General features: G+C 43.8%; 4 protein-coding genes and 1 long non-coding RNA gene across 8 annotated transcripts in view; 2 read left to right on the forward strand and 3 right to left on the reverse strand.

The window, feature by feature from the left end:
* Positions 1–5,803, reverse strand: part of LOC148887612 (uncharacterized) — a 54,444-nt gene extending 48,641 nt beyond the window's left edge. For all 4 annotated transcript variants that reach the window (XR_016117633.1, XR_016117634.1, XR_016117635.1 and 1 more), the window contains exon 1: positions 5,716–5,803. This is a non-coding gene — a long non-coding RNA (uncharacterized LOC148887612). The remainder of the gene's footprint in view (positions 1–5,715) is intronic.
* Positions 5,804–7,170: 1,367 nt separating this feature from the next.
* On the forward strand, positions 7,171–9,476 carry LOC148887614 (catechol O-methyltransferase domain-containing protein 1-like). Its single transcript, XM_089015481.1, has 7 exons — positions 7,171–7,327; positions 7,849–7,973; positions 8,045–8,150; positions 8,281–8,399; positions 8,471–8,525; positions 8,599–8,732; positions 8,803–9,476. Exons 1-7 carry the CDS (start codon positions 7,246–7,248, stop codon positions 8,953–8,955), a joined length of 774 nt encoding a protein of 257 aa, XP_088871607.1. The 5' UTR covers positions 7,171–7,245; the 3' UTR covers positions 8,956–9,476.
* Positions 9,477–9,548: 72 nt separating this feature from the next.
* On the reverse strand, positions 9,549–12,536 carry LOC148887615 (non-selective voltage-gated ion channel VDAC2-like). The gene is made up of 9 exons (XM_089015480.1): positions 12,413–12,536; positions 11,659–11,730; positions 11,511–11,560; positions 11,233–11,385; positions 11,102–11,154; positions 10,781–11,008; positions 10,550–10,700; positions 10,107–10,164; positions 9,549–10,021 (listed from the first exon to the last, which is right to left on the reverse strand). Exons 2-9 carry the CDS (start codon positions 11,723–11,725, stop codon positions 9,930–9,932), a joined length of 852 nt encoding a protein of 283 aa, XP_088871606.1. The 5' UTR covers positions 11,726–11,730; positions 12,413–12,536; the 3' UTR covers positions 9,549–9,929.
* A 325-nt stretch (positions 12,537–12,861) lies between these two features.
* On the reverse strand, positions 12,862–16,554 carry samd8b (sterile alpha motif domain containing 8b). Its single transcript, XM_089015999.1, has 6 exons — positions 16,096–16,554; positions 15,059–15,614; positions 14,843–14,938; positions 14,563–14,680; positions 14,335–14,485; positions 12,862–13,987 (listed from the first exon to the last, which is right to left on the reverse strand). Exons 2-6 carry the CDS (start codon positions 15,595–15,597, stop codon positions 13,683–13,685), a joined length of 1,209 nt encoding a protein of 402 aa, XP_088872125.1. The 5' UTR covers positions 15,598–15,614; positions 16,096–16,554; the 3' UTR covers positions 12,862–13,682.
* A 122-nt stretch (positions 16,555–16,676) lies between these two features.
* Positions 16,677–18,241, forward strand: LOC148887617 (dual specificity phosphatase 29-like). The gene is made up of 3 exons (XM_089016000.1): positions 16,677–17,255; positions 17,446–17,669; positions 17,829–18,241. Exons 1-3 carry the CDS (start codon positions 17,110–17,112, stop codon positions 18,077–18,079), a joined length of 621 nt encoding a protein of 206 aa, XP_088872126.1. The 5' UTR covers positions 16,677–17,109; the 3' UTR covers positions 18,080–18,241.
* The last annotated feature ends 112 nt before the right edge of the window (positions 18,242–18,353 follow it).

Genomic DNA, 18,353 nt, shown 5'->3' on the forward strand with positions numbered 1-18,353 from the left:
AAAAACGTTAGTTCCCTGACGAAGCTTTTTGGATGAGGAGCGAAATACCGGACACCTTCAAAGATAATGGCTGAAGAAACCTTCGCATGATTAATTGACGCTATTATTTACATGTTAACGTTCGGCAAGGTACAGTATATTCCTAGTGCGAGGTGGGGGGGGGGGGGGCATAGCTCACTTTAATAAAAGAGCCCAGAGTCTTAATGACGTTGGTGATTCATATATTTGTAAAGGAAATCAATCTGGCATCACTTAGGCGCGGAAAAGCGATCCTCAGCATCTTTAAATGTCGCAGGTGGGGAATAAACGGTAAACTATAGGTTACATTAAACTGTGAAGGGGGGGGGGGGGGGGCAAGACAGATGATGTTTATTAGAGGGTGAGGGTGCATTGACTGCAATAACAAGCTCGGGAGAGAAGGCAAAAAGCTCAAACTTGAGGAGACGGTTTCCTTCCACACCCCCCTGCGCGCCCGCCGATGATTTAGCACGGCGGCACGCGGCTGTACGCGGCTGTACGGCCCCCGCGAGACGACTTGATTTTCATGTTTGCCAATCTTCTTTTTCTACCTGCCCGGCGTGAGCGTCAATCCACTTTTTATGGCTCCCGGAGAAATGCTTAAAGAAGCAGTTTCTCCACGCCCCGCATGGCAATATTGTTGATGGATGGCGGCGGGAAGGGGGGGGGGGGGAGACGACCCCTCCGAGAATTTCGCCATCTTGGATTTGACTGGGAGTTTTACGTTTGAGCAAAAATTCACAGCAGGTTTCGCCTTGTGGATTCCTCTGTCATCTTTTTTTGTTGTTGCCGCGGAGATACAAATATGGAGTCACGTTGGCTTGCTCTCACATCCATTTAGTTCCCCAAAAAAATTATTATGCAAGAATATGCGAACAAAATGCGTTTTTTGGCAAGGCTGCAAAAAAAAAAAAGAATACATCAATAAAGAGATGGATCACATTGAATTTCCAAGCTAACTAGCTTGAATTTTGACAGCGCAAAAAATTGGACGATCATTTTTTTTCTATTGCACCAAATTTATTCCCATAAAAATCCCCCCCCCCTCAAAAAAACACCTCTCTACTTACTTCCTAGAAGCCCATAAAATGAACCGACTTATTTTGAAAAGGGCCGCGCTCTTGTTCCTATGTATGGCTGGTGTTAATGGCGGGGGGGTTGAAAATAGACGGCGATTGAAAAGGACGTCGGCATGTGTTTAGTCACAGTCAATCGCGTCTTAGCACTGCACGATTTGACAGACTGCAGGGGATTGGGGGGGGGGGGGGGGTGTCCGAAAGATGAAATGACACCCTCTAACCAAAATACTGTAAAACCCATTTGGCTATACATAGAAGTGACACCCTTTTGTATTTCCCCTGTGGATTGACATATGGCTCCGATTTCTTGTCAGTTGGGCGTTTTGTTGTTAGCATGCTAATGCTAGCCACCCAGGTTAGGATTTGGCATTTATTTTTTTTCTAAGGTATTTAACTCATTCACTGCCATTCGGAAATTGAAAAGCGTGACGTGGAGTGCCATTCCTGAATTTGTTCTGGTTTTGGTTTTCATGCTAGGGTGCCAATAAAGAACTGTACAGACCTCTGGCAGTGTTTTTTCCCTTCCACGAAGGGGCAGCTTTTGCCTTTTGTCCATGTTAGCACTTTTTTACAGCTTTAGTTGTTGTTAAAGCGCTATCGAAAACAATACGTATGTTTTGCATTGTATTTTCTATATCCGCCCCCATTCCAAGCTCAGATAACTCCAGACCCATTTAACTTAGGAATTAATACTTTTTTTTTCCTGATGAAAGAAGACAGTCTCAGGTTTCTAACGCTGCATTGAATGTTTATGTAGTCTGAAAACTCAAGATTCTGTGGTTCCTGGAATTTGAGTGACAATGACAAAAACCCTGGCACCGGAGTGGACACATTTTTGCATATCTGCCAGTGAATGAGTTAATTTATTTATGTATTTAATTATTGGCTTGAGACCAACGCCGTCTTAGAGCCTTCCCGTCGTGATGCATAGGCAAACTGTTCGTCGGGCGATTGCGGCGCGAGACCCGACGGGCGAGTTCGGAGCCAAGCGAAGGGGACTAAACGGGCCGCATGCTCAGCCGGATAAATAGGCTGTTATGTCGCGTTTAGAGTCACATTACAGGCTCCCTTTCCGCCTTCCCAGTCAATAACGAGATGATTGGCCGGCGCCGACACGCCTAGTTAGCGGGATATCGTCGCGCTTGACATTTATCATCGCTGCGGGGTCGCGAACCCGGAGACGTTGAGCGCCAATGGCGGGCGTCTCGTACGGTCTCCCAGGCACTGACACGAGCGTTTTCACGCTGTAACGAGCAAGTCGGTTGCAAGCGGGGGCTAAATGTTCAAACGGGGACGTTTGGACGCGATGACTGATGAGCATTCATCGGGGTCGCCCCCCAAAACAATGGAGAGTTTAACAAGCGGGTTTTCAACGAAGTTATGTTTTCGAATACCCGTCCAGAAATTAAAGATGGATGTCAAGTCATGAGTTTTTTTGGGGTTGAGGGAGCCAAAAGTGAACAAGGATTTCTTTTTAGTTTTTCATTTAAAACGAGGCCACGAGGCGTTATGGCTGAAAATAAGCAACTCTTCCATTTTCGAATCCGCAGTCATGTTAAATAACCGTATAATATAATAAATCCGTATCTTTGACTTTTGCTGGAGTTTTATGGCATTTTTAACTGCGGTTCCGAGACGGAATGTCCGCCGTATCTTGTGCCGCATCTGCAATTTATGGCTTTATTATTTTTTGCAGGAAAACAAAATAGAAGAGAAACAGAATTGAAAGGATAGTAGTCATCTATGCGACATTTTTATGGCTAGCTTTTTTGGTCATTTAACTCATTCACTGCCATTCCCAAATTTATTCGGGAATTGAAAATACGACGTAGAGCGCCATTGAATTGGTTCGGGTTTTGTTATTTGTGACGATAAAGCACCGGCCATGGCCTTAAGCACTGTTTTCTTTTCCACAAGTAGCATTTCCATGTTAGCGCTTTGTTCAAGAGATATAATAATAGTACATTAATAATAATACATTTCATTTCTAAGCGCCTTTCAAAACTCTCAAGGTCACTTTACAGTCACAGGGTACGTTTTTTGTGGGTTAGCAACGGCAGCCACACGCGCTAGCGTTCACCCAACCCAGAAGTAACTAAAATAGATAGAAAGCTAGCTAGCTAATAGATAGCTACTTCACAGTCACATGATACGTTTTTTTGTGGGTTATTGGTTGACATTTGTCATTTTTCAGGCTTTATTTGCATATTATATAAACCAATATGTATGTATTGCATTGTATTTTTGGACACCTGCCCTCATTTCAAGCTCATATAACTCCAGATGCATATAATTTAGGAATTAACTGTTTTTACTGATGAAAAAAGAGAGTCTAAGGTTTATAATACTACATTGAATGTTTATGTAGTCCTAAAACTCAATATATAAAATGGAGAAGGGGGAAAAAAGACAACATGCAATTTTCTGACGCTCCCGCAAGCGCTTAGCATTAGCCTAGCACAAAGGTCACAAAGCGGCGAGGAGTCACGAGTTTGCGCTGGCGCGCACATATTTTTTTTCTTGCCCCCCCGACCCTTTCCAGTGACAACGGGGCCATTGTTCCCCGGCGATAAGGCTTCAGTGTGCACACTAATAGAAATTAAGAAGAGCGTATAAGTCACCGAGAAATCGGGCGAGAGCAGATCAATAAGATAGTGGCGAAGCCTCGGGCGCCATTAGTGAAGAAGAGGCCCTTTTGTTTGTGGGGTGGTGATGCGAGGGGGGTTAGCGGACGCTCGCCTGTGAATTAACAGTCCAAACTAAGAATACTTTGGGCTGGTAAACACAATTCGTTGGGCTTCTTCGGGAAAACTGGCGTGTCAAGTCCAAGTCACGGCAGCTGTCACGTTTACTTTTAAAGCCTGCCGTCAGCTTAGAAGCTAATAACGGAAATATTTGCCAAGCACGGGTGCGCGTTGCGAAACACCAAGTGACCCCCAGTAGGTCAACCCAGTTATTATTTTGGGACCCCCCCCCCCAAAAAAAAAAAGGAAACACCTTCGAACGTGGAGAGTTGCTTATTGTCGTTGTTTGTGCCGAAACGAGTCGATTGAAGACGCCCTGCAGCTGAGAGGGTGGAAACGTATTAGCACTAATCTTAACGGCACTCCGAGTGATTAGCCTCAACATGTGACATCTCCGATTAAAAAATAAAAATAAAAAATACAATTCTCCGCCCCGTTAAGTTCTTCAGGCATATTGTGGCCATCGCAACCAACCCCCCCCGTCACATCAACCATCGTTGTCTCGCATTATTCTCGCCCTGTACACACCCGGCCGGCATAGTGAGCAACTTAAGATATTAATTAGTATATCGCGATGGCGGACGGGCGATTTCACTATGCATAAATTCCAAGCCAACGGGTTGCGATTAATTATGAATTATGTAAAAGCTCGCCATGAATCATTTAGCTCGATGCATTGCATATGAGTTGAACAAAGGGGGGGGGGGAGGTCCATGCACGTCATATTTACACACTCAAGTGAGCGTGTTTCGCAGTTAATGGCAGGAAACACATCAGATTTATTTAGAATACTCCAAGGGTGACATTGGATGTTATGCTTTATACAAAAATGACATTTGCAATTACATTTGCATTTTCCCCCTATGAGACAATACAATACAACACAATACACATTGATTTTTATAGCGCTTTAACAATAGCTGAAGCTGGAACAAAGCGCTAACATGGGAAAAAAAATGGAAATGATGCCCCCTTGTGGAAGGGGAAAACATTGCTAGAGGTCATGACCAGCGCTTTATCGGCACCCAAGCATGAAAAACCAAAACCAGAACAAATTCGGGAATGGCACTCTACGTCATATTCTCAATTAGCGAATATATTCGTGAATGGCAGCGAATGAGTTAACATGGACAACTAGACAATGCCCAATTAAAAAGAAAATTGAGCATGTGGATTTTTTGGATTACTACCTAGTTCCAAGTCTTATAAAAAATATTTAAAACAAACACTTTAGAGGGTCTGTTTTTTTCCTTCATAAAATATAAGCAGTGTCAGGAACAATGGGTGACAATGAAGATATGCACCAGTATGATTTTGTACAGATGGGAACATACACAAATGGCTTTTTTTTTGTCCACCCCACCCCACCCCACCTCCACATATTCCCTCTTGTCAGACTGATGCAGTGTCAGAAATGAGGAGTATATTTGCTTTGAAGAGGCCTGTCAAATCAAACTGTCAGGCGCCACTCTCTGATGGAGTCGCATCGCTCGCTCATCCGTCAGTCAAGCGGGAGAGGCGGAGGAGTGCCAGAGAGTTGAAAGACGGGATACTTACATGACATTTCATTTTTCGGAGGGGTGAGGCGAGTGACTGACGACTTTTGACGCCATTGCTTTTACAATAAAGATGAGAGAGTGGGGGCTAAAGGGGGCGGGGAGTCAGATTTCCACAGATATCGGAAACTATTCGGGATGTGGAGAGGGATTTAGGCCTTGAGGATTGTGCGAAATTTCAATGGACATCTGAGACTTCATTTTACCGAGCATCCAAATACAAACTGCATTTTATTTGGTAGTTTGTAAGACTCAAGTGAAATGGGGCGGGACACCTTTCAATAAAATTCAAATCAGAGTAACGGTGTTCCTACATACCATAATGCTCCAGGGTAGAAGAGTGCCATTCTCTGCAGGACATCTCACAACAGGAGGCTCGGTTCGAGGCGCGTCCGCCAGCGACGCCTGGGAACCGAAACCATAAAGTGTCACAATATTATCATCATATCATTTTTTTTGGAAACCACATTTTACAACATAACGCACAGTTTGCAGAAGGTGGCGTTTTTTATTAAAAGGATGAATTGAATGAAGCAGTTTATGGAGAAATTACTCACAGACATATTAACCCAACTTTTTATTCGTACTGTTTTTTTCCCAGTCTCAGCTCAGCCCTGAGAATCAAAGCCCAATGTTTTAACCCCGCCCCCTTGTACACAAGTGAAAGTTAATGTAATTATTCAATATGTGAAATTGATTTTATTGTATGCAATAAATGACCGTTATTGTAAATGGGAAAACACTGCCCTCTTGTGTTTGCGGACATATACTACAGGAGAAAAACAAACTACGTCATTGTTTCAATTCACTTTTTTCGTAATACAATGCAAAATACGAAAGACATTATTGTATTGATGTATTTGCATGGAACTACGGGGCCTGTGCTTTTAGTTCGAGTTTTCAAGAGGTCATGATAGAGCCCATGAGTCGACTGAATTTTAAGCCCCCCACAACGGCTTACATTTCATTGCACTGCGAGCCGAAAAGACGAAACGCCAGCAACCGACACAAAAGAGGTACCGTTGTTATTTACAACACTAATAATATGGAATGCTTTTGTATGTCTTACGCCACGGCCGTCGAACTGTGGTACTCTACGGCCGCCATCCTGCATGTTTTCAAAGTCTTCCTTTTTAAACACATGATTAAAATGTACAGGTGCATTGCCAGGCCTTGCTGATCATCTGATCAGTTTTATCAGGTGTGTCGCAACAGGGTGTCTGGGAAAGCGTGAAGGACAAGAGTTTGCAAAAAGACTCATAAATGCTCTATTTTGACTTTAAAACCCCCAAGACTTGTTGTCCCTTTTGACATAGAGCCGCTTGGGTGAAGTTGTTTAAATTTCGACAGAGCATTTGAAACCATTTGTGCAGATTCTTTCATTTTGAACGCAAACAAACAATTCTGCAAGTTGGTACCTCGTCGTGACGTCATCTAACCGCGTCCACTGTTTCACAATATGCGCCTACTTTATGCGTCACTTGATGGGGGGGGGGGGGGGGGGCTTTGTTGACAATGCGAAGATATACGCAGTATAAATAACACATTAATAAAAATTCAATACAAAACAAAAAAAAAAAACAATGTCAACGACCATATTTTGTTGTAGAGTTCACAATGTTTGTTTTCACAACTTTTTGATTTGTACAATGTTGAAAATCGGATTTAAAAATGCGTAAACAGATTTCTAAAAGAAATACTGTTTTGTCAAACTAAGTTTTATGACAAAATTGCCCACGGGAACTCCTCCCGGTGTAGTTACTTGACGTCTTGTCGTCCAAGTGTTACGAAGGCGGAAGACGGTCCAACCCATCGCCAAGTGTCCGCGCAGCTAGCTTGCCAGTCATCATGGCCTTTCGCCACGTTTCGAGAGAAGCACTCATTGGGACTGTCACGCTCGGAGTTGTTTTTATCGCTGGATATTTATTCGGTAGGACAGCACTTTTCTTGTATATGCTTTAGTCGATCAACAATTACGATCGTAACCGCAATTAGCGATCGAGGGATTTATGTCTGTTTAATATTACTTTATATACGTTTGTGTGTAAACAGTAGCCGAGTACAGCATTTTGTGGGGAACCTTTTCACAAAAAGAACCCAAATAATAGAATGTCAAATGCATTTATATACTTTTGTCAAATATTATAGCTTTTTATAAAGATTGCACATTTTGCATAAATCCTGGAAGCTTTCTAAAGCAAAACAGCCAGATAAAAATACACAAGTCATACAATGGAATGTTTGTAAGTTCCGTATACGAGCATTGCGTAAAACAATTTTAACCATGAATGTTATTCAAATATTGTTAAAAGCTCCCGATTGCGTTGTTCACATTGGAGGTTATGCAACAGCCCAACAACAACAATGAGCCTATGTGCTCTTGAACTTTACTCCTGCCACAAGAAAAAGAAACGTCTGTTCAGCATATTGCGACTGTACTTTGTCCTGCAGGGAAGAGGAAACCTTTCAGAATGAACTTGTCCAAAAGTCATGGAAGCGAGCAAAACAACCCACTGATGCAGTATGTCTTACGCCACTCCATGAGGGAGCATCCCGCCCTGGCCAAACTCAGACTGGTATGCACACACTTCCAATAATTTTCAAAATTAAAGTAAAATAAATGGCCTTGATTTTAAATTATTTTTAGAGGACACTGGAGGACAATGGAAACGCCATGATGGTCTCTTGCGAGCAGTCTCAGTTCATGGCCAATTTGGTCCGACTGATCAAATCCAAGAAGGCCCTTGAGATCGGTAATGTGTCGTTAAGCCGTCGCTTAGCAAACATTAGGAAACGCCTGAGAGAAATTTGAATAGTTTAACTGCTCCATCTGATTTGCATGCATAATTATGTTTGTTTTTCGCCGTGTCTGTGGTTTGGCAGGTGTATACACAGGTTACAACACTCTGAGTATGGCGCTGGCGTTGCCTGATGACGGCGTGGTGGTGGCGTGCGACATCAGCGAGGAATACGCCGACATAGGCAAGCCGTTCTGGAAAGAGGTACTGAAGAAAGTCAAAATGCTGAATGCGTTGAATGCGAAGAATTATTTTGATGACTTTCTTAATGGCAGGCAGGAGTGGAGAAAAGAATTGATCTCCGCATTAAGCCTGCGTTGGAAACATTGGGTAACGTTACAATGAACGACGGTTTTCCAGTTAGCGTGATCGAATAAAGTCACTTTTTTCTTGTTTTTCGCAGAAGAGCTTTTGGCTGCCGGCGAAGCTGAAACGTTTGACTTTGTCTTTATTGACGCCGACAAAGTGAACTACGACCCCTACTTTGAAAAGTCTCTCCGGCTGGTTAGAAAAGGCGGCATCATAGCCATCGATAACGTAAGTCGTCAACGTGGATGTTAATGTTAACCACGGGGTTGTCATTTTTTATGTTTTTGTTGTTTTGCAGGTGCTATGGGGCGGCAAGGTGCTAAAACCCGCCGCGGACGACCTCGATACAGTGGCCATCGACAAGCTCAACAAGAAGCTGCACAGAGACGCTCGGATCAGCCTGAGCATGCTCACCGTGGGCGACGGCCTCACATTGGCGATCAAATTGTAGGACGGATGGCAAAAGGAGATTTGCCGTCGCCATTGGTGCACTCTTTTGTTTTACGCCAGCTAAATTTAACTCACTTTATATTATTTTCAATAGTGGTCAACTTACCCGCCAACTTGTAGAAGGTGAAACGTTGCACTCGGCAGTCCCAGATCGAAATCGGCTCGTGGGCTCCTCAGTCACTGCTCGGCGAATTTTTCTCACAAGCTCACAACTTTCAAAATAATGTTATAGTAAATTAGAAGCACGAAAGGGATCATCTTTCCAAAGATTATTTTAATAACATTCTATTGTCATGACACAGACAGCTTTTTAAACCACAAGCGCTCTTTTATTTCTAGAATAAAACTGCTATAATTCATATAACCTAAATCAAGAAAAATTCATGAGGATATGACATTTACTAGAGCGGGCGGGGTGCCACTATTGCAGGAAATCCACGATAACATAGGAATTTTTTTAAACACATTTGTAATTACAAAAGCAAGGAAATCATTTCTTTGAAATAAATTCCCTGAATTGTTTCCTCATGTTTCTCTTTTTTTCTGAAGGAAAAAAAAAACTGCATACTGAGACGTCATATAACACACAAAAAAGAAAAGAAAGAGCTTTTATTGTGAAAGGTAGATTAGTCGAGTGTGCAAAATAGTGTCGTCGTACATTCAGCACATCTCATTCACTTGGATTGTCAACATCCAATTGAATGGAGTCAATTTGCTTTCCTAACTGGTGCGTCGTGACCCCATCCCACATTTTGTCGACGATCGAACGGGCACAGCCTTTGTGTGTGTGTGTGTTCTTACTTGATAGTTTGGAGTAGGCTCCGTTGGCTGTTTGTGACTACCGTTTCACGATGGATTCGATTTACGAGTGAGAGATTAGTTGGCGATGTTTCAGCGGTGCTCAAAAATGGCGATGGAAGGGCGTTTTGTCATTCTGTCATATGGTTAAAATATCTTTAGTCTCCGAACGGATCCTCATGCCTCCAACTCCAGACCCAGGCCCAGTTTGTGGCCACCGGCGTTGATGTTTTTCCCATCCACAAGCGCCGACAAGACCAGTTTCATGCCTGCGAGGATTAAATATAATAAAACCAATTTTTATATGAAACCGGCGTGAATAAAAAGGTCAAGACGTGACATAATTTTTCTCACCAGGTCGAAGGGTCTGACTGTATCCGATTCCAACCAAGCTGGCGTTGTTCACCTTAGCCTGGAGAAACATCAACAAATCAAAATATTGCATTCAAAGTGGTCATATTGGACATCTATCTATCTAGCTAGCTATATCTATCTATGTTAACTCATTCACTGCCATTGCGGAATTTATTCGGGTTTGGGGTTTTCTTGCTAGGGTGCAGATACAGCGCTGACCAGACCTCTGGCAACTTTTTTTTCCTCCCTTCCACACACTCTTTTTCTATGTTAGTGTTTTGGTCTAGCTTAACTGTTGTTAAAGCACTATATAAACCAACATGTAGGTATTGATTAGCTATTTATTTGCTATCCGTTAGCTAGCTAGCTAGCTATCTATCTATTTGAGTTACGTCGGGGTTCATAAAGTGAATGAGTTAAAAACAAATCATGATTTCTCTGACTGATATTGAGGCGTTGGAGTCTATCTGGTATTTGGCGGCGATCCCGAAGCGAGTTCCATTGCTGCCCGCTGCCCATGCCAGATTGACGGCCGTTTCCAGCTGCTCGTTCACTTTCTGGTAGATGGAGCCTCCGAATTCACAGCCGTTGTTTCTGGAGGAGAGAATCAAAAACGGATTGATATGAAATCGCAGTATCTACATATCGCCGTATTCTTGCATGCACGTACGTACATGTTGGTGTGAAGCTGGAAGTCACCCGTCTTGTAACCGATGCCAAAGTTACTCTGGAGCATCCTGGATTTGGCCGTGTCAAAGCTCATCTGGTAGCCGGCTAGCCAGCCTTCATAGCCGGCGACAGCTGCGCCGTGGAGGGTGGGGCCGGCGAAGTCCAGGTCCACGTCCACGCCGGCGTGCAGGTACTCTCGCTTGTAAGCTGTCTTGATTTTTCCACTTTTTTTGCTGGGGGAAAAAAAAAACAGTTTTATTTTCTATTCACGTTTTTTACAAGTATGCTAAAACTAAATAAATATTGAGGGACAGCTTATTACATACCCAGTGTTAGGGGAAAATGTGGTTTCAAAATTCAGTTTCAGGCCTTTGGTGATCTAAGGAAGAAAATGACTTGGTTATTGCAAAGTCACCCCAGCAATTTTCCACCTTCACAGGACCAGTCGAGTTAGCACCTTATCTTCAATGCAGATTTCCGTGCCCAGTGTGTTTTCGGTGGTCCACTTCTCGGTGAAGGTCAGCCCAAATTCGGGCAACTTGTACTTGGTCTCCAGAGTTCCTGTCACCTTGCTGTTGTCCACGTTGGACGACCCGCTTGTTTTGAACTCCTGTGATGGAAAAGCGTCCATGACAGTTCAGATTATTGCGATCGAATGAACGGATTTTCAAAAATCGTGGATATTCTACGCCATTGTACAATAATTATACATTTCCATGAAAAGGTCCTACTCACCACTCCAGTTGATGACTTTGTCTTGACGTCGAGCTTAACCAATCCAAAACCTACAGGCACAATGACAATGGTCTGAGAGTGTATTCAATTAAATAGCATGGGGGGGGGGGGGGGGGGGGGGGGGAACATAACATTAAAATCAAATTACCATATCCCTTGTTGAAAATATCCTTTGCCGACTTTCCCAGATCCGCATATGCCGGAGGGACTGCCATTGTGCCTGCTCACACAGTAATGAAAATAAATGCGTGGCTTTTTTATTATCTTGAGAAAATTCCATAAGTGCAGGAAACACATTTTAAAAACAACCACGTGTTGAAAATTAAATTAAATTAAATGTAAAATTAAATGTATTTCATTAAAATCATGTGTTGATTGCCATGAGCGACAATGTCTCCCTCTTGTGGCACATCGACATATTTCCTGATTAAAGTTCACGTGTGTAACCTCTCACATCAATACATTTGCATTTAATATAATTAAAATACTTTTTAATGTTTACAGTACTTGGGTACAGTTATTATTGTATTTTTGTTACCAATATTTTTGGTCATAATTTAGATACAGCATTTTCCAGTGTTCATGTTCAACTGTGCATACAAATGTTTACAATAATGTTAAAAAAATTTCAATGAACAAAGCCGATGGCGCTTTTGATTAACGCACTATCTATGCCTCCAGAGGAATGTTGTTGGAACTTAAAGAACATATTTTCCAGTAGACATTGGTGTAAAATGTTTCAGAACTGGTTTAGAGTTGTGCAGTAGACCGTAGCAAGCTTGGGGCGTTTTCTAGCTAACAAATAGGACGCTCGATGGTTTTCCTGTGTTTTTAAGCCATGATAACGCTAACGCAAGATTTGCAATGCAACATTTCAATTAATTATGAGTTGCTTAACTCACCGCCAAATGTATTGTTGTCAAGATCGTCGCACGCTTGAATTTACAGAGTCGGGCAAGTGTTAAGATGCCGGCCGGCCGGTTTAGGACGAATGCGGCTCGTGGAGGAGACACGGCTGACCTCGGCTGTGGAAGCCCCAGATGGCTGTCCGCAGCGTGCCTGAATAAAATTAAAGGAAGACATTTTGAGAAAATAACACCCAAATTGCAAAATTGGCCTTCAGTTGAGTCCTAAAACAAATACAAGCACGAAAAAAATGTCACTCTCAAAATGTTCAATCAAAATGCGTATATTTAACGAATTATGAACATGCATAAACGCAGGTCTCTATGTTACTATGGCAACGGGAGGAGGAGGTTGTCACCTTTTTTCGATGAATAGATGGTTAAAATCAGGACGTTTTCTTGGTAAACTACTCAAACCAACAAAAAAAAAATACATTAGATTTAATTGCACATTAATTTATTTTGAAATTCAATGCAACTTCAGGAAATACTACGCATTTTAAACAGTTTGCAGGGGTCAAACCAAGATATTTTGTCAACTTCCCATTTCAGTTTCCCATCGTTGTCATTGGCACACTTTGCAGGACGTCTGTAGCTTATTTGTATCTTTACAACGCAAGTATTTTTGATGCGTCTGGACACATAACCAAACACATCATTATGAAATTGATGTTGCCACTTTAGTAAAAAAATAATAATAATAATAAACACACTTGAATAAATTAACAGATTTTACAAATGCCCTTAAATAACAAAAGAACATTTAGCGGTAATACTATGTCAAAAGAGAGGGGGGCGGGGGAGTGGATTGCGGTCCATGAAGCAATGATGGCTTTGTCAGAACCTAATATCACCTCCTACATGAAATTATGTATATATAAAAGTTAGTTTTCATTACTTTCTTTGCATTCACTTTTCTCATCTTTTCATGACCTTGTACATAATTTCAAGATTTTGCTCTAAATAAATTCCCCACGGATGGGAGAAAAAAAATGTTTTTTAATGTTTGAGTTTCATTTGTTGCATGGCCACACTCGCAACTCAAGTCATCTTTCCCCTTTAAATACATTAGTATGGACCCTGACAGCAAAATGGTCCCGCAATTCTACACAAGGAAACCTCCAGCAAAAACGGTTGGCAAATGGAATCGCACTTCAGACAAAAAAGACAATTTTGGCTGATTCTTACTTTCGACCACACACACAAGTCAAAGGCAGGATGTGTAAAGTCACTCCAATGGACGGACGGATGGCCGGCACCTCCCCATCTAGCCGATGACAAATTTCAAGACGGCTGGCCGCGAGAAGGGCCAGCAGTACTCGTTGGGCACGGGCCCGTTGACGTTGCACTCGAAGAAGGAGAACATTGGAAACCAGATGCGCGCGCGACGGCTCTGCTGGTAAGCGCGCGTGTTGGCTAGCGTGTGGTAGTAGAGGAAGAGGCGCGTGGTGATGTAGAAGGCGATGAAGACGTCGATGGAGTAGTGCTCGTGAGCCGCCAGGATGAAAAAGATGCCGAAGAGGTTGAGCACCCACGACAGCGTGTGGATGAAGTGCCAGCTGCGCGGCGTGTCTGCGCAGAACATACCACCTCGGCGTGAGACGCTACGCTAACGCTGCGTTTATATGCCGTCAAATATTGTATATGTTGTTGACAATAAATATCATGTACTTCAGTCATGGAGTAATTGAAGAAGTGTCACACTTGAACGTTAGCTACAATTTAATAAATACGGGTAACATCCGACTTACGACCGGCTCGACTTACGACCATCCGTACTTAAGACCACGACCACCGGTCAATGGCCTCTGGCAATTTTTGCACTTGTCTGGCAGTGAATGAGTTAAACTAACTCTGCACAATTTAAACACACGTATTTTCCTTGTTGTTTTGTTTTGCATACTACGAGAAGGACTCACACTCGGTGACAAAGAAGTTGAGCAAGGTGATGACCACGGTGTGTCCGCTGAACATGTAGTCGCCGCACGTGTGCACACCCGTCAGCGTCATGCCGAAGCCGCTCCAGATGGCCACGGCCCGACGTAACTTGGCCCACGTGTCGCCGTACATCTGCGGAGGAGTGACAACAACCAGGACATTATTGCGGCAGTGGACCCCCCGTGCAAATAATAACAATCGGCCGTTACCTTCCCAGAACACTGCAGGTGCTGTCCTGGCACGGACAGGGAGGTGACAAACATGGTGATGCAACGCAACATGAACACTGTCCCCATCAGGCTGCACATGCGTCGGAGGAGAATGGACCTGCAAGCCAGAAGATGGAGACAATGGAACATGCTTAGCATCTTGGAAAAGCGTAGCAAGTTCAATCCAAGACTGCTCTTGCAAAATGACATGAAATGGTAGTTCGCCCGCCGTGTTCCGAGTGGTCGGTTTCTTGTCCAACTTTGATTTGTTTCAAATTACCGATGTTTGTGCAGCAGTAGGACCATCAGCCAGATGATACACAAAATGACGCCGCACGCCTCGGCCATAGCAAAGGCCCATGGGATTCGAGGCACACTGCAGACAAATAAATAAAATAATGTTACAATTGGGATTTAACAGCATATTCAACATTCCTTACAAAAAAAAAACACCCAAATAGCTTTTCGGTGCGTTTCACGTGAACAAAGGACCAACCTGTCGAGGAAGATGTCCGGGAGAGGCGGGTACGTGGCCATGTCGGGCACCCTCTCGTGCACAATGACCATGACGAAGGAGGTAAACCCGAAGACAAAGACCACGTAGACGGAGCTCAGCACCGTCTTCCAGCATTCGGGGTCCAGCCGCCGCGTCTGCTGCTTCAACTTGCCGTTGGTGTACTTCTGATACTCCTCGCCGACGGGTGCCGTGTCGGCGCCGTCGCACGCCTCGCCGTTGCACGACCAGTCGCCCGAGCTGGTGGGCGAGTGGCCGTCAAAAGGGAGGCCCAGTTCCTCCAGCGTGTCCAGGTTCTGCTTCTGAAGCTTGCGGATGGATGCCATGAGGCGTTTGATGTCACCCAGCACTTTGAGCTCCAGCGGCGGGGAACGCAGGTCATACTCGCTGAGGGCCAGGAGGCTGCTGCCATCCAGTCGGTGCTTGTGACACAGCAGGTCCACATAATCGATGAAACCTTCGTCCTTCAGCCACTTGGCCACGTGCTTGGTCGTCCAGCGGCGGACACTTGGCGGGATCATTTCACAAGCATCTAATGCTAGAAAACAATGATTTAAAATAAAATAAAATAGCACAAATCAGAAGTGGGCGACAACCAATTCATCGGCTGGGGACAATTTGAGGTCTTGGTATTCTATTATTGGTGACATGTCTGTGCTGAAGTGCTGGAAATAATTCTTCATATCACACGAAAGAACGACACTACTATTTCTACTGCATTCACAGTAAATGTGTTATTATTATTGGAGTTGGACGACATAATGTGAGTGAACGTTGGGTTGTCACGTTGCTGTCAAAGGTTAGCATTCAAATGCCATCAATTGAGGCGTTAAGCGCAGTCTGAATGACGCATATCCAAAGCAACAATTACCAAGAGAGCACAACGCTGCAGCCAGAGAGCAAAAGAAAGAAAAGGCGAATAAAAAGGAGTGTATGCGAACGGCAGGTTTGCATTTGCAAATGACGGCTAACGAGACGGCTGCTAGCTGCGTTAGCTCGGCTTTCGGGGTCTCACTCACCCGGGCTGAGCTCAAGCAAAGGACGCCGGCCGGCGGCACTGTTGACATCCGAAGGTCAGCCAAGTGGAAAGGGCACCGCTCGAGCAATTCATGACAACTGCGTTGCTTTTACTAACAATAACATTGCGGTGGTGCTTGTGCGTACTCATGTCGCACCGCTAGTTGGCATCCTGCACGCGCGTGACGTCACACCGGTGGTCATCGCCACAATGCAAGCTAAAAAACCCGGAGTCGATATTTGGTCCGTATTACATCGCCGTTTTGCATATTTATTTGTTTACCTATTTAATTATTTATTTTAGGGAGCGCGGATTTAAGTTACACAATTTACTTTCAGCAACGATAGGGAAAAGCCGAAAGGAAAAGAACGATAGTGATAGAGAAATAAATTACCGATACATAAAATTAATATCACAAAAATGTGTTGAACAACCAACATTTGACACAATAATTATTGAAATCCATCAGTTTGTGATTTATTAAATGCATGTGAAAAGCCAAGAAAAATGCAACTATGATCTTGTCCGCCAGAGGGCATTGTAGTGCCGTTCCAAGATGACGTCAACAAGGTCAACGAGGTGCTCCAGTAGGCTTAGTGACCTTGGAAATTAAACGGAGCAGTCAAAAAGGAAGCATCATCATCGTCACCATTCATATATAATGTTGTTTATTATTGTTATAATTGCTACAAGTACAAGCACATCAATGATTTAAAAGAGAATTGCTGTGAAAGTGTAAAAGCTAGAGAGTAACAGTAAAGATGAGCCCTGTGTGTGTGTGTGTGTCTGTGTGCATGGCTATGTGGACGCTCAGAAGCGAAGGTAGAAGTGTTTCAGCGTGCTAGCAAAGGTCAGCCACATCATGGCAGCTCCTAAAAATATCCTCTGGAACGGACAGCCGTTGCACAAGCGTCTCCTTTGCAGTTGACCTTCAATGCACCCAGCATGACCGGAGGCACTAAAATGATCCATGTGCTTTAAGCTTTTCACGTTATGACATAAGCGACACGAAAGCATGAGTGAAGGACCCCGCCGCCGTTATGATGACGACGATGATGATGTCACGCCCAGCTGCTATCAGCTGGACAAGATCCTGACCCGGGGTCCCGTGGCCTACGCCGCCTACAACCAGGTGTGGCCTCGAGTCTACATTGGCAATGCGTAAGTAGGAAAATATGAGAAGCACTCAATCAAAAAATTGCCTGCTCCTCAGATTTATGATAAAGAACTGTAATTATCCTCCCCTTTTTTTGACTGTCATCATCAGTTCTTGTAATTATTAAAATTTTAAACCTGCAACAATCATCAAAATAGTGTTATGACCCATTACAATGTATTTTGACTGCGGCAGGCCGACGGCAAAAGATAAATTGCAGTTGAAGAACCTGGGCATCACGCACATCCTGAACGCAGCCGAGGGCACTCGGAACAGCGTGGACACGGGTGCCGGTTACTACGGTGACATGGACGTGATCTACCACGGCGTCGTGGCGTCGGACACGCCCACCTTTGACCTCAGCCAGTACTTTTTCACTGCTGCTCACTTCATACAAACTGCGCTAGCTGACCCTCACAGTAAGACGCCCCAGTAAAAACAAACAAAAAAGTCAATACACTTTGAAATTTACCGTATTTTCCCATGTATAAGGCGCACCCAAAAGCCTTGATTTTATTTAAAAGATGGCCTTATACGTGAAATCATATTGAGCGTTTGTCACTTTTGCGTACCGACAGACATCGTGCTGGTACACTGCGTGTTGGGCATGAGTCGCTCAGCTACGCTATTCCTGGCCTACCTGATGATCGGCGAAGGCATGACGCTGGCAGACGCCGCAGAGCACGTCAAGATGCGCCGCAGGATTCTGCCCAACTGGGGCTTCTTGAAGCAGCTGAGGCAGTTGGATGCGCGACTTGCGCATGAGCGGCGGGACCCTGCCCGCCGGGTGAGTGGTGAAGGGGTACAGATGAGTCGAGATGATATCTAGAAGGATTGATGGAACATTGTGAGTGGGTTAAGTTCATGATATTATTATGATGATGAATAGATGACCTTTATTTGTCTCACACTGGAGAAATTCCCAGTTCACAGCAGCAAAAGCAAAGGAAAATGACTAAGTAGTAAATGTTATGTTTGATGGCTGCAAATAAATCGGAATGATTACCTTTGTGAGTGATTTGTGACTTGGACCTTTTTCCAGCTGCAACTGGTGTTCTGACTTGTAGCTTGGAATCTTCATTTTGGCTATCTGAAAGACAAGA

The sequence above is a fragment of the Hippocampus bargibanti genome, linkage group LG15 (genome assembly GCF_051943395.1).
Source record: "Hippocampus bargibanti isolate YZ-2025 linkage group LG15, ASM5194339v1, whole genome shotgun sequence".
NCBI classification, from domain to species: domain Eukaryota; kingdom Metazoa; phylum Chordata; class Actinopteri; order Syngnathiformes; family Syngnathidae; genus Hippocampus; species Hippocampus bargibanti.

Excerpts from the sequence above, each read along its gene's own strand:
- LOC148887617 (XM_089016000.1), top strand. The coding sequence starts at position 17,110 with ATGAGTGAAGGACCCCGCCGCCGTTATGATGACGACGATGATGATGTC. Across the intron at positions 17,256-17,445 it reads CGAGTCTACATTGGCAATGC|GCCGACGGCAAAAGATAAAT; the intron begins GTAAGTAGGAAA and ends TGACTGCGGCAG. Across the intron at positions 17,670-17,828 it reads TGCGCTAGCTGACCCTCACA|ACATCGTGCTGGTACACTGC; the intron begins GTAAGACGCCCC and ends GCGTACCGACAG.
- LOC148887614 (XM_089015481.1), top strand. The coding sequence starts at position 7,246 with ATGGCCTTTCGCCACGTTTCGAGAGAAGCACTCATTGGGACTGTCACG. Across the intron at positions 8,400-8,470 it reads GCAAGCCGTTCTGGAAAGAG|GCAGGAGTGGAGAAAAGAAT; the intron begins GTACTGAAGAAA and ends TCTTAATGGCAG. Across the intron at positions 8,526-8,598 it reads GCCTGCGTTGGAAACATTGG|AAGAGCTTTTGGCTGCCGGC; the intron begins GTAACGTTACAA and ends TGTTTTTCGCAG.
- samd8b (XM_089015999.1), bottom strand. The coding sequence starts at position 15,597 with ATGATCCCGCCAAGTGTCCGCCGCTGGACGACCAAGCACGTGGCCAAG. Across the intron at positions 14,939-15,058 it reads CCGGACATCTTCCTCGACAG|TGTGCCTCGAATCCCATGGG; the intron begins GTTGGTCCTTTG and ends ATTTGTCTGCAG. Across the intron at positions 14,681-14,842 it reads CTACTGCTGCACAAACATCG|GTCCATTCTCCTCCGACGCA; the intron begins GTAATTTGAAAC and ends TCTGGCTTGCAG.
- LOC148887615 (XM_089015480.1), bottom strand. The coding sequence starts at position 11,725 with ATGGCAGTCCCTCCGGCATATGCGGATCTGGGAAAGTCGGCAAAGGAT. Across the intron at positions 11,155-11,232 it reads AAATCTGCATTGAAGATAAG|ATCACCAAAGGCCTGAAACT; the intron begins GTGCTAACTCGA and ends TTTCTTCCTTAG. Across the intron at positions 10,165-10,549 it reads ACTCCAACGCCTCAATATCA|GCTAAGGTGAACAACGCCAG; the intron begins GTCAGAGAAATC and ends ATGTTTCTCCAG.